The following is a 12,380-nucleotide window of genomic DNA, read 5'->3' as shown; positions in this document are numbered from 1 at the left end:
GTTACCTGTGAACAGAGCCAGACTAGCGGTTTCCCGATTTCTAGTCTTTATGTTAAGCTAAGTTAGCCAGCTGCTGGCAGTAGTGTCATATTTAATGGACAGATAGGAGAGGTGATATCAATCTATATACTTGACTGTTGGTGAGAAAGCAAACAAGGGTGTTTCCCAAATTAGCCAACTATTCCTTCAAATACAAAGCTACAGCCAGCTACTCGTTAGCTTAGCTTAGCATAAAGACTGGAAACAAGGGGAAAAGGCTAGCCTGGTTCTGACCAAAAGGTTAAAAAAAATTCACCCTCCAGCACCTTTAAAGCTCACTAATTAACATCTCGTTTAATCTATACAAAAAAAAAAATTTCAAGACACCTTTTTACCTTTGGACTGAGCCGGTTTTTATGCTAAACAAAGCTAACTGACTGCTAGCAGTGGCTTTCTACTTACTGTACAGGCATGAGAGTAACATAAATCTTTTTTTCTTTTGGCAAGAAAGTAAACAAGTGAATTTCCCAAAATGTCGAAATATTTCCTTTGAATTAATATTTAGTTCTCTAAGGCATTGAAGATTTATTTTCTGTGCATCAACTAATCAATCAATGTGTGAAGCAAAAAGGAGTAATGACAAAATAAAAGGCCATAGTGTACATAAGTCAACAATTAGTTTTTATTTTATCGCGTTTATACGATTTTGGTTCTGTAGCAACCTACTGGATAATTTTAATGAAGTGCAATTGTACTCAAGCCGGTTACAGTTGAGAGCAATGACAGGCACACGTTTTGTGCAAATTTAACAGCATTGGAACGGCTCCTACATATACACAGCAAAAACACATGCCAGAGGAAAACAATACTAAATCAGGTTACGTTAACAATAGTTAGGAAGACATCCCTTAAAAACAATCCAAGCTAACACTTGAGAGATACACATTTCACCCATAGCTGGAATATGGGGGAGAGCAACTGATTAAACCCGCAGCGAGAAATGTGTGGTGTTATCCAATTCCATGGACTAAATCTCTCCAATCTGCCCTCCCAATGTACACATTTCATCAACATCCAGACACTGTGCATTGCCATTTCAAACTAATTATACTGACATAAAAAAATGAAAACCCCAAAACAGTGTTCTAGACAAGAGTTATACCTTCTTGCGGTTGATTCAGGAAGTCCCAACACCACATGCTTTGTCTTTCTTGTAGGTCTGGCAGTACACTGGCAATGCAGAAATAAAGGTTGGGGATAATGCAACTTGAAAGAATCACAAGCCACATAAGACGACACACTCATCTGAAACACAGGGGTGTTGGTAGCCTTGGTAGAGTTGACTGAAGATGTTTTCTATCTAAATCACCTTCCTAAACGCTGCTTTAGAGCAATTACTGGGACAGGACACACATCGGCTCAGTCCAATATCTACATAGTCAAAAAGTGAAAGCTAAAAAAAGTGAGAGCTAAATAATTTGCATTATTTAGCTTCCAAGATGAGCTTTTGTTTGTGTCTGACAGTTAAAGAAATTGTGGTTATTATCCTCCAAACATGCAGAAACACAGGATTATAAGACTGAAATCTATGTAGGTGAGTTGGGAGATTTTCGTAACCGGTCTGTAGAGACATTACAGGCTAAGGTCTGTGTACGTGAGCTTTATTTACTCTGTCATTCTTCACAGTGAAAATTTAAACAAACAAAACATCCCTGGAAATGCTTGCAGTGGCTCGTGTTGGTTCCAAAATGTCACGTGTTGGATGTTGTGACATCTTTTCTGAAAGCTGCTGCTAAAAAAATTCACTTCTGTTGGGGATTTGCTTTAAATCCAAATTGAAAATAATAAAAGTTTTTGTATATGCATCTCCAGACAACATAATTCCTTTAAATTAGTAAGACAGCCGTAATAAATGGTACTCATGCTGCCGGGTTAACGTTAATGTTCTCGCTGGGAAGTCACCAACTCGCCATGTGAATAGCGCCTGACAGTTTTGCCCCATTAACCTCTTTTCATGATCACAGGTTAAAATCTTGATAATTAATTGTTAAAACACTTGCACGCAGTATGATTTTACCATCTAAACCGAGAGACGGAGTCTCTTAACAGGGCCTGGCAGTGCCACTTGTGAGGGAAAGCAGATGCACCACTACATTCTACAGCTTTCCTTTGTCATACAATCAAGGGGCCAAGTTGAAATCTTTTACAACCTATAATTTAACAGCATCAACAAAAACTACTTCAGTTGCCTTCAAATGGCGACTATCAAAAAGTAAACTTACTGTAACATACATATTAAATAGTGTATAGTCCATGCAATTGCGCACGGCCGGTTTTGCATCGTTATGGTATGTCATTATTAGTGTATGGGAGACATCAGCCACCAGTGCATTTCCTCTTTAGGCTCGGGGAGAAAAACTCCTAAACACCCATAAGAAACTTCTCAGCCAGACTTGAAGAGCAAGATGGCCACTTGGCCCAAGTAGAAGTAAATGAAATGCTTTGTCTCGTGGGTGACGTAGCTGCCGAAGTTCCTCCCGACGATGCAGTGCCAGGTGGGGTTGTACTTCTTGTCAAACTCCTGAAAAAAAAAAAAGGTCAGAGGAAGAAAATGAATCAACACAAAATCAAAAATCCAAAACCGGTGGCTGCAATTTACAAATCCTGCCTTACATACGTTGACCAAGGCCATAGCTACCATTGAGGATACGGAGGATGTGTCATCTAGATGTTATTTTCATTACCTATTAAGCTATTGGTTATTTCCTCAATTCATAAATTCATTATTTCAGATATAAAATGTCAGAGGATAGTGGAAATTGCCCATTATAAATTCCCAGAGCCCAAGGTGAAATCTTCAAACTGCTCGTGTTCTTCGACCAACAACCTTTTTTGGGTATTTTTGCCTCGAAAATGACTGAAATTATTCATCAAATATCCAAAAAGCTGCTGATAATTTTCCGCTGATTGATTAACCGACTAATCATTTCAGCTCTAGCCCTTAGGAATTTGGGGGTTCTTAGCAACCTGGGGCAGTTCTGCAGTTAATAGCAAACGCCGTGGAGTTAAAAACTTACACGAGTGGTATTTTCTAGGTTGATTATAGTATTTTTGGATTCGCTACACTTAGATTTAACTACTTTTAAATAGATAGTATAAATATTTACGTAAATAAACATATTATGAATAAATAAGATAAAACTGTACCGCTCCCAGGATAAAGTTTCAGTTGGTGTTTGATAAATGTTTTATTTATTCAATGTTTTTATTAATTTTCCCACGTTTAAAGTGTTTTTAATGCGTTTTTAATTCATTTTCTTTCCTCTTCATCTTTTATCTTTTCTGCTTGCTGTCATTATTGAACTTTTATCATTCTTACTTTTTGTGTGTACTTGTACTCTAATCGTTGAACCTCTCGGCCCTGTGAACAGCACGAACTAATGGAGGGCGCTTTACAAGTAAAATGTGATTGCCCGATTTTCGACCCTCTTGCTGGGAAACCAGTGTATATTACATTGGAAAATTTCAAATAGTGGAGACCTTGCTGTTGGTGTCAGAATGTTTACAAGCATGGTGGTGCTTTAGGGGGACTGATGGACTGCTGGACTCACAGTGCCCAAAAAATAAAGAAAGAAAGAAATAAAGAAATAAATCATCCTGGCTTCCTAAAAGCCTCCTCTCCACACTGACCAAAAATAGATCTGAGGATAAAAACGGCTCTGAATTCGCAGATCGTGGTGGCGCTGATGCAAGCCCACGGAGCTCTGCTTGGACGCATCCGTGCCTCCGTCCCGTCTCACCTTCTTGATGTAAGCCGCGATGTCCTTCTCTATGTTGTACTTCTCCATGGCCTGGGTGGCACAGTCCACGGCGTCCTGCTGCATGTCCTCGGACATGTCGGCGTTCTTGATCACGGCTTTCCTGTCCGTCATGGTTGAGGATGGGGATGGCGACGGTGGACGAGTGCCTGCCTGGGGAAAGGAAGGACGGCGCGCGTTCACTCAGGCGTACCCGCACTGAAAATCAGCGCCGCACGTGGCGGTGGGGACGGTTTAGGCCAGGCGGGATCATCGCAAGCATCCAGTCGGACACAGACCGTCCACCTGGCACGGCGTTTTTCCACCGTTCGCACTGATTCACAATCGCAACTTATGCTCGTGTATTCGAGTTCGCGTTCGGGACTAGACGACGACTCGAGCGTCGCAAAGATTGGCCGCGAAACTTGATACAGGTGGAGTTAAATTACTTGGCTAAAATCACTTTCCGATAAAAGAAAAAAAAAAAACAAAAAAAAGCAGCTTCTGCATCAGGAGACTAAAAGTAGCAAAATATATCTGGTTAATAATCAGCTCGGGGCAAAGATCCAGCATCTGTTAACTGTGCCAGCGCAGTCTACATGTCTCAGCGGCCGGAATGAACTGAGACGTACAGTAAAAGCTCGAGCATCCCGGGAGAACCTGGAATCAGACATATGTCAAGACGTGCAAGTCAAGCTTTTTCAGATGAAGAAATCTACAACTCACCCTCACTTCAGCCGCCCGGAAACACTGCCTTGCAAAAAATAAGTTTCGCCCAGCCAGAGGGTGGTGGTGGTGGTGGTGGTGAGGGGGGGGGACGTTTAGATGATGCTGCGGCTAATTGCTTTTTAAAGATTTACACAATAAGCATGTAGGTAGGTTGGCTCTCTCGCTGCGCTCTCTCCGGCAGCTCCCCGCCCCTCTGCTGCCGGCTGCAGCCCTGCCATTGGCTGGGCGGCAGCCTCCCCGCGTGCGGCAAGCGTTTTTCTCCGGCTCCGGTCTGCCGGCATCTTATTTCATCCCACAATGCATCATTCACAGTACACACCACCGACTGGGGGGGGGGAGGGAAACGAGACCTTGGCTTGCAGGTAGGTATCAGTTGGCTGTGAGCACAGGGGATTTTTTTTTTCCCCCCCATCGGTCGCCGTCACAGCTGATGTACGCTGGAGCTTTGGATCCTGGACGTGCGCGCTAGTATTGTGTTGGAGGACGTTTTCCGTCCTTTTACATGGGGGATTTGGTAGACAAATGTCAGCCCAATTTGCTGCTCTACTGCTCAGCTGGTTGCAGCTTTACCAACATGATTTTTTTTTTTTTTTTTGTGGTTTTAATGTCAGCTAGAAGCAAGGCGCTTGGCTTCTATTATGCAAAAGGCTTTATAAATGATTTATACATGCCTAGTAGTCACAAGAATTGATATTTGGGTTTGTGTTTCAAATAAAAACAAACTAAAGTGTCCTTGTTTGAAAGTGTTTTATTGAAAATGCTAAGAGAAAAAGTAAGATTAAGCAAAATAAATCATACAAACTAATCCCAAATAAAACCCCTTCCCAACCACCCCAATTTTTTTTAATTAATTCCTTCATACCAGGCATCTACGATTCCATCCTTTGATCCAACTTCCTGGTCCTCAGTTTCGTTTTCTTGTAAAATAAAGCCATTAACACTGAAAAATTTAAAAGTAAGGCAGGGGGAGGGCCTAATAGAAAAAAAAAAAAAAAAAAAAAAGTTGCTCTGGGACTCCCGTTATTTAGTTCTGAAAATCAACTCATTTGAATCCTGGAAAACTGATCCCGTTCCGAGCATCCATCCTTGCCTATCCCTCCCCTAATCGATCCACTCATCCAGCTCCAAGGATTGGGATCCACTGAGCCACTCCTCCAATCAAAACCTTGAAATACCAGGAAGAAAATCAGAGGCAGACCGTTAGAATAAAATGTCAAGATTTTTGGGCCTAATTTTTCCATGTTGAGCACTCATGTCAGATCAAGAAAAAAAAATTAAAAAAAAAGAAAAAAAGATGCCACAAGAACTATCACTCCCTGAAGTAAAACATTTGAGGACATTTAAGTTAGAAGTGGACGCTTTTGCAACGAAGTAATGATTCAGATTTTTACATTAGACAGCAAAGATGTTACACTTACATCACAACACTTGATCTAGGACTGCTTATTCTGTCACAGGCCAGAGTAGCATGTTAAAAATTTCATTTATATATAACAAAGTACAGCACATATGGCTTTGTTAAATATGACATGCATGATATGGCAACCGATCAAAATGTTCAATTTATGGAATATGAAGCGTACCATTGCCTCGACCTGATTGCTCCTCAATTAGATGTCCTATCCTGACCATACAAATGAAATGTGCTCCACAATGGTTTTATTCCAAATCACTTTAATCCTTCTCTTCAGATGTCTAAAGGAAGACACAAGGGTAAAATACAGTTAAGCATTGGGCTCCCCGTCCAAACAGCCCACCCCACATATCCAATGAGAGAAGCTTTATAAAAAAAAAAAAAAGAAAAAAAAAAGAAAAAAAAAAAAAAAAAAAAAGAAAAAACCCTCAATTTTCAATACTTGCAAAAACATTGAGTGCAATTTATAACAACTCAACATTTTTGAAGTTCAACACAGCACAACTTCTAATGTTGAAAAAATTTAGAGGACAGAGAGGAGAGAGGGAGAAAACGAGGACGAAGCAGCTGGAAAGGGTGGGGAAAGGGTGAAGGGGGGCGGTGGGGTACATCTACATACCAAGATCATCCACAAGGACATCGGGACATGAAATGCAAAAATTAAAAATCAATAGCTGACATCTGGAGAAACTCATAAGAGGTAAAAACAGGGGGGGGTATACATCAAAAGGGCAAAACATTGGTGGTAGAAAGGTTTAGGAACGGGAGCGAGAGCGGCTGTGACGAGGCGAGTAGCGGGGCGATCCTCTGCCACGGCCACGGGAATTGCTGCGGCTTCGGCTGGCGCTGCGACTGCGGCTCCTGCTCCGGCTGCCACGGCTGCGGGAGCGTGATCTTCCATAACTTGGGCTGCGGGGACCGTCTAATTTCACACGAATGTAAGCAGTCTCTCCCTGGCGGACACAAGAGAACTTGACATTGAAAAGACAACATTCCTGCCTATGGTGTAAATACCTTAGATGGAAATGAGGACCAGGAGTGCTTCAAAACGTGGCATTTCCTCAAAGTACTCACCTCGACACAGCAAAGAAACATTATCCATGACAGTTAATCAAATCAGTACACATACCTCGTGTGAGCGGAATTTGGTGTTGTCCAGCTTTCGAACGGCATAGGTCATGTCCTCTTTGCGCACAAATTCTACAACCCCGGTTCCATCTCTGAAAACGTCGGCGTAGCACACGTCGCCTGCCTCGCGCATGTGGTCCTTCAGGTCCTGCCAGCTGCCGCTTTGAGGCAGCCCTGAAAAACAAGACGGAAATTAAAATTAGCTGACACACAGTGTATGTGCAAAAACTCAAGCATTTCTTAGAGCTGCGTGAATAATTTGGCTCTCTAAATGGTAGCTGTAAGATTTAGTTAATTCCTCTTATTGCTGAGGTCAGCTTCCGTCAACAATATTCATATTGTCCAGTGATCTTGTGTGTATTTCCTCTTAACACATTTATTATGAACTGTAACTGTTATACTGTGGCATTATGTATTAGTAATGTGTACTGTACTATTGTATAGAGCTGCAATCATCAGTTGATTAACCGATCAATTGAAAAATGTCAACCACCATGATAATCAATGAATCGTTTTGAGTCATTTAAGAATGAATGCCAAAATTCCCTGTTTTTGGCTTCTCAAATGCGTGTATTTTCTGGTTTCCTTAGTCTTCTTTAATAGTAAATTGAAGATTGCACAAAACAAGATACAGGCGTCGTCTTTGTGACCATTTTGACAGTTTTAGACAAACAACTAATCAAGTCAATCTACTCTAGCTCATTCACAATTTTCCCCTGTTGGTCAATGAGCATCGTCCCTTCCAAATAAATAATAAATTTGTGTAATATTCAGATTATCAAATGATGTAAAGTCACATTTCTTTTTTTAATATCAGCAACAATATACTGCATTTCTTCTACAGGCAAATAAAAGTTATTTTCTTGTTTTTTCTTACTTTCTGCCACTGGTAATATCTACCTGTATTACATGGCATCAATTCCTTCCTGCTTTAAGTCCCAGCGAGCCACATTTTAAGCATACATGCATATAATTAAAGGAAGAACAGCGTTTCTTCCTTAATTATAATCATATATTATATATCATATAATTAAGGAGGAAACGCTGTTTTCTAAATGAATTTCCCCACTTCTAACTAGACTCTTTGCATTTGCCCAAAGTAAATGTTATGGACAAAAAAAAAAAAAAAAAGTTAAAATATCCTTAATTCATGTTTGATCTAGATCCATTTTAACCTTTTATTGCCCTAAATGGAAAGCACACTGAACCTGGAGCTCAAAATGTAGTAAAGTTTGTTGCACAGAGAGCTAATCTCCACAAGTTACACTCTAGAGAGATAGCTTCACCATACAAGCAAAACAATACCAGCAGTCCAAGGGACAGCCTTCCACACTAATAATAACCTTCCTGTATGATAGCCAAATAAATGACTGAATATTTTTCCCTTACCCGACACAATGACCCTGTACTCTGAGCGTCTGGATGGAGGCCCGTATCTTCCCCTGGGAGCTCCACCGATCCCTCCAAACCCGCCTCTGGAGCCCCTGCCGCTCCGAGGGAACTCCACACGCAGTCTGTAGCCGTCGTAGTCATAACCATCACGTCCATAGACGGCGTCGTCGGCGTCCCTGTTAATAAAACAGTACAATTTTAACATTAACAGACGGGGGGCTGCGAAGTTCAAGACACACAAGCAGAGAAAATGCGGGCAAACACGGCGTCAGCCATGTTAGCGGCTAGCTTTATCTGGTTTCCTAATCCGCGTTGTAGTGGTGCACGTAACTGAAGTAATTTAGCACACTTTATTCAAATGGGGCGAATATCATTGCAATTTGGTCCTCAATCGTTGCAGACGAAGCACGCCGGCGCTGACTAAATATTGCACGATCAAGCGTAAAGTTGTGAGCATTGACGGAACTTAACTACTAGACAGAAACAAAGCGCGGCGGTTGTTCGTGTGAACGTTAAGCATCAAAAAGCAATGAAAACAGAGGCACAAAAAGCTATGTTTTAAAAAGGAGTTTAAGACAGATTTCCACAAGGAACAAGTAAATCACAAAATCGAAACCGAAAAAGCCCACACCACGTTTCGTTACGAGAACAAGGTATAGCGGGTCCAGGGTATAGCCTGAGCCTGTGAGTAATGTGTTAGCACACGCGTTGGTTAGCCACACAATGGCGCTGCCTCCGGCCTAACAAGCTAACCGTCAGTTAGGTCCTTACCTCGGATCTTCGAATTCAATGAAGGCGAAAGGCGGGCCCCCTCTCCGGTTCTTCAGGTCGATATCTCGAATTGTCCCGTATTTGTAGAACACGTCCTCCACATCTTTTGTGCGAATATCAGGGGGGAGATTTCCCACATAAATTCGGCAGTCGTTGTTCCCGGCAGGGCCTCGTACAACACCCGACATCGCTGGTAACGCACGGCTCGCTACTTAAGCTAACGGTTAACTGCTACAGGCAAGATTCTTGGTGGCTGGCGGATCCACACTGAGATCAGGCTCCGAACGGTTGCAAGTCGTTGAACAGAAATGAGAAACAAAACCCAAAAAAAAAAAAAAAAAAAAAGCGCGTGGTTTTCTGCGAGAATCTGCACGTTATTTTCTGCGCGGACGACAGTCTAGACGCGGAGCCCGCTACTCCTATTTTTCTTCAGGAACCGCGCTCCTTTACCGAGGCATTCATGAATACCGGAAACACTGCACCCACAGCGGACACATCCGCCATACGAAATAGTTCGTCGGTTGACCAGGTGCGGCAGTAACACTCACTAATTTCTTTGTTGATTTCACGACACAAGTTAAAAAAAAATAAAAAACAATGTAATTAAATATTGTGTTATGTGGGCTACATTTTCAGAACTCCATGTCGACATTTTTAAGTGCAACCCGTCTATTTTGTACCAACATTCAAGTTAGAGACAACTAGGCAACCAACAACTTACTTCCTCAGTCCTCATGGTCAGAAAAGAAAAAGGTGCTTTGTGTCTATCAGTCATCTAACACACTACACAGAAATCTTTCCTGGTTTATTATTCCACGCATCAGAGGATGCGATAATGGCATTACTGTGTGATTAATTTAGTCATGGAACAATACACATTATATCTTAACAACCACAAATTCAGGTATTGTGGGACAATTTTTGCCTTTCAGTCACACAACCAGAATCGGGATTGCTCTCAATGTACTTATACACATTTAAAAATAAATATTTTTCTGAGGATAGACAGATGTAGACATACAGCTAAAATCAAGGCCAGCAAGGCTGACTGAAGATAGGTAAACATAAAACAATTAACTATTATATACAGACAAGTAGGTGAAAAAATTGATGCCTATATAACGAGCAATAATGAACAACATACTATATATATATATATATATATATATATACGAGTTGAACTATTTGTGAGAATTATAAACAAGAACACAATAGGTTCAGAAGCCTCATGTGCAAAAATGTATAATGAATATATAATTATATTATATATATAATTAATAGTTAGTTAGTATAGCATAGGCATGCATTTTTGTTACAATTAATACTGTGTGTGTGTGATGATGATGATTGATATATGTTAAGGCATACAGTGTATAGTGTATATATATTATAATTTTGCATTTAGGTAGAGTAGATGTCATCATACTAATATAATACATACTTGACCTGTGACCTTTGTTTTTTTTTTTTCAGTAAAGTGATCCACAATCAATTTGCTAACATTTTAGGAATGGAACTAAAAGTCATAAATTAGATACTCGGGACATCTATTATGATAAAGAGGTCCAAATTTTTACAATAACTTTTCATTCCAACTCCACAGCAGGAGAAGTCTAATAGTTTGGATAAACCGACTCTGTCACAAACAAACGAGTGTGGCGCCGTGGAATAGTTTAGGCTGCTACGCTATTTCAAAATTTTGCAAAGAAGCTTATTATCAATGCAACTGGGTCCTCTAGGTTGCTTTTTTTGTGACCTAGAGGACCCGGTTTTTAACCTGTATTTAAGTTTGGCGTAGGATTAAAAGGAAATTCAGAATGTTTGAGGAGAAAGAAATGGAGTTCTGCTGAACAGATTTTTTTTCATATCACTTTTGAGAACTTGCTGAATTATCACATTTATTCACAGGACAATAGATAGTACAGGGGAAGGCTGAAACAGTCTGTTTCACGTGCCAGGTTAAAATATGTAATCAAATACTGCATGTGGGCTACATTTTTACAAAACCACAGGTTTACATTTTTTTAGGTGCAACCCATCTATTTTCTACCTACATAATTTGCCTGTAATCAAGATAAATAAGGGATATAACTTTTCCTACTTTGTTACACCAACATAAATGATGTGTATATCTTACATTATCACGTGATACTTAGAAAAATCAAAACTTAAAGCTCTTATGAAAACACGTAATTTTTTCACTTCCCACTTTCTTTTGCCTCTATTAGGGTGACTATCTGTCCAGGGACTACCGATGAAAAATATATTGGTATGTTTACTCAGTGGTGGAAGAAGTGCACTGCTCTTGTACTTAAGTAAGAGTGGAAATACCACAATGTAGAAATACGTTGTTACAAGTTAAAGTCCTGCATTCAAAATTTTACTTGAGTAAAAGTACAAAAGTATTATCATCAAAATATATTTAAAGTACCAAAAGTAAAAGTACTAATTTTGGAGAATGGCCCATTTCTGAATAAGATATCTTATATAATCTATTATACTGTATTATAATTATATTATAATTGATTGATGTCCATATAACTTTAATGTTGCAGTCGGTAAAGGTGGAGCTAATTTAACTACTTTATATACTGCTTTTTAGCTCAATCTATAACAATACATCATAACATATAATATTTGTGGATTTATATTTTAAATGAATAATAAAAATCTGCAAAGTGTCTGAAGCTTTGAATACCTCTGAGACGTAGTGGAGTAGTACTAGAAAGTAGCATAAAATGGACAAACTCAAGTACCACAAAACTCTACTGAGTAATTGAGTAAATACACTTAGGTACTGATTGTATAATATCCTCGTATTCTGATCATCTCGGCCTCATATATGTGGAATAAAAATCCGAAATGATATTTCTGAAAATATGTGATCACTTTTGTAGCATGTTCGAAGACTAAAGAAATGAAGTTAAACTGTTTGTCGCCAGTGGGTCATGAAACCACCACATATTTTGGATGTTTTTTTGTACATAAAAATAATGTAAATTACGGTGGTTTAACCTATAGACCTATCATATAACTTTTGATTAAGACAAAACACAATATCCAGACCAGACTTTACCTGAACACTGTTTTATTGTTTGAATTCTTACATTTGAACTATGTTTATTTAGACTTTAAGACACGGAGATTACTCTTGAGAATGGTAACACACA

The 12,380-nt window shown here is 39.8% G+C and overlaps 2 protein-coding genes across 2 annotated transcripts; both read right to left on the bottom strand.

Moving 5' to 3' along the window:
• Positions 1-664: 664 nt before the first annotated feature.
• dynll2a (dynein, light chain, LC8-type 2a) lies at positions 665-4,607 on the bottom strand. The gene is made up of 3 exons (XM_040129901.1): positions 4,503-4,607; positions 3,780-3,950; positions 665-2,560 (listed from the first exon to the last, which is right to left on the bottom strand). Exons 2-3 carry the CDS (start codon positions 3,909-3,911, stop codon positions 2,423-2,425), a joined length of 270 nt encoding a protein of 89 aa, XP_039985835.1. The 5' UTR covers positions 3,912-3,950; positions 4,503-4,607; the 3' UTR covers positions 665-2,422.
• A 1,555-nt stretch (positions 4,608-6,162) lies between these two features.
• Positions 6,163-9,722, bottom strand: srsf1a (serine and arginine rich splicing factor 1a). The gene is made up of 4 exons (XM_040131724.1): positions 9,211-9,722; positions 8,437-8,615; positions 7,049-7,221; positions 6,163-6,872 (listed from the first exon to the last, which is right to left on the bottom strand). Exons 1-4 carry the CDS (start codon positions 9,396-9,398, stop codon positions 6,675-6,677), a joined length of 738 nt encoding a protein of 245 aa, XP_039987658.1. The 5' UTR covers positions 9,399-9,722; the 3' UTR covers positions 6,163-6,674.
• Between the last annotated feature and the right edge of the window lie 2,658 nt (positions 9,723-12,380).

Source organism: Xiphias gladius, chromosome 7 (genome assembly GCF_016859285.1).
Source record: "Xiphias gladius isolate SHS-SW01 ecotype Sanya breed wild chromosome 7, ASM1685928v1, whole genome shotgun sequence".
NCBI classification, from domain to species: Eukaryota; Metazoa; Chordata; class Actinopteri; order Istiophoriformes; family Xiphiidae; genus Xiphias; species Xiphias gladius.
The sequence above is the reverse complement of the archived record's forward strand: the minus strand, read 5'-3'. Positions and strand labels throughout refer to the sequence as shown.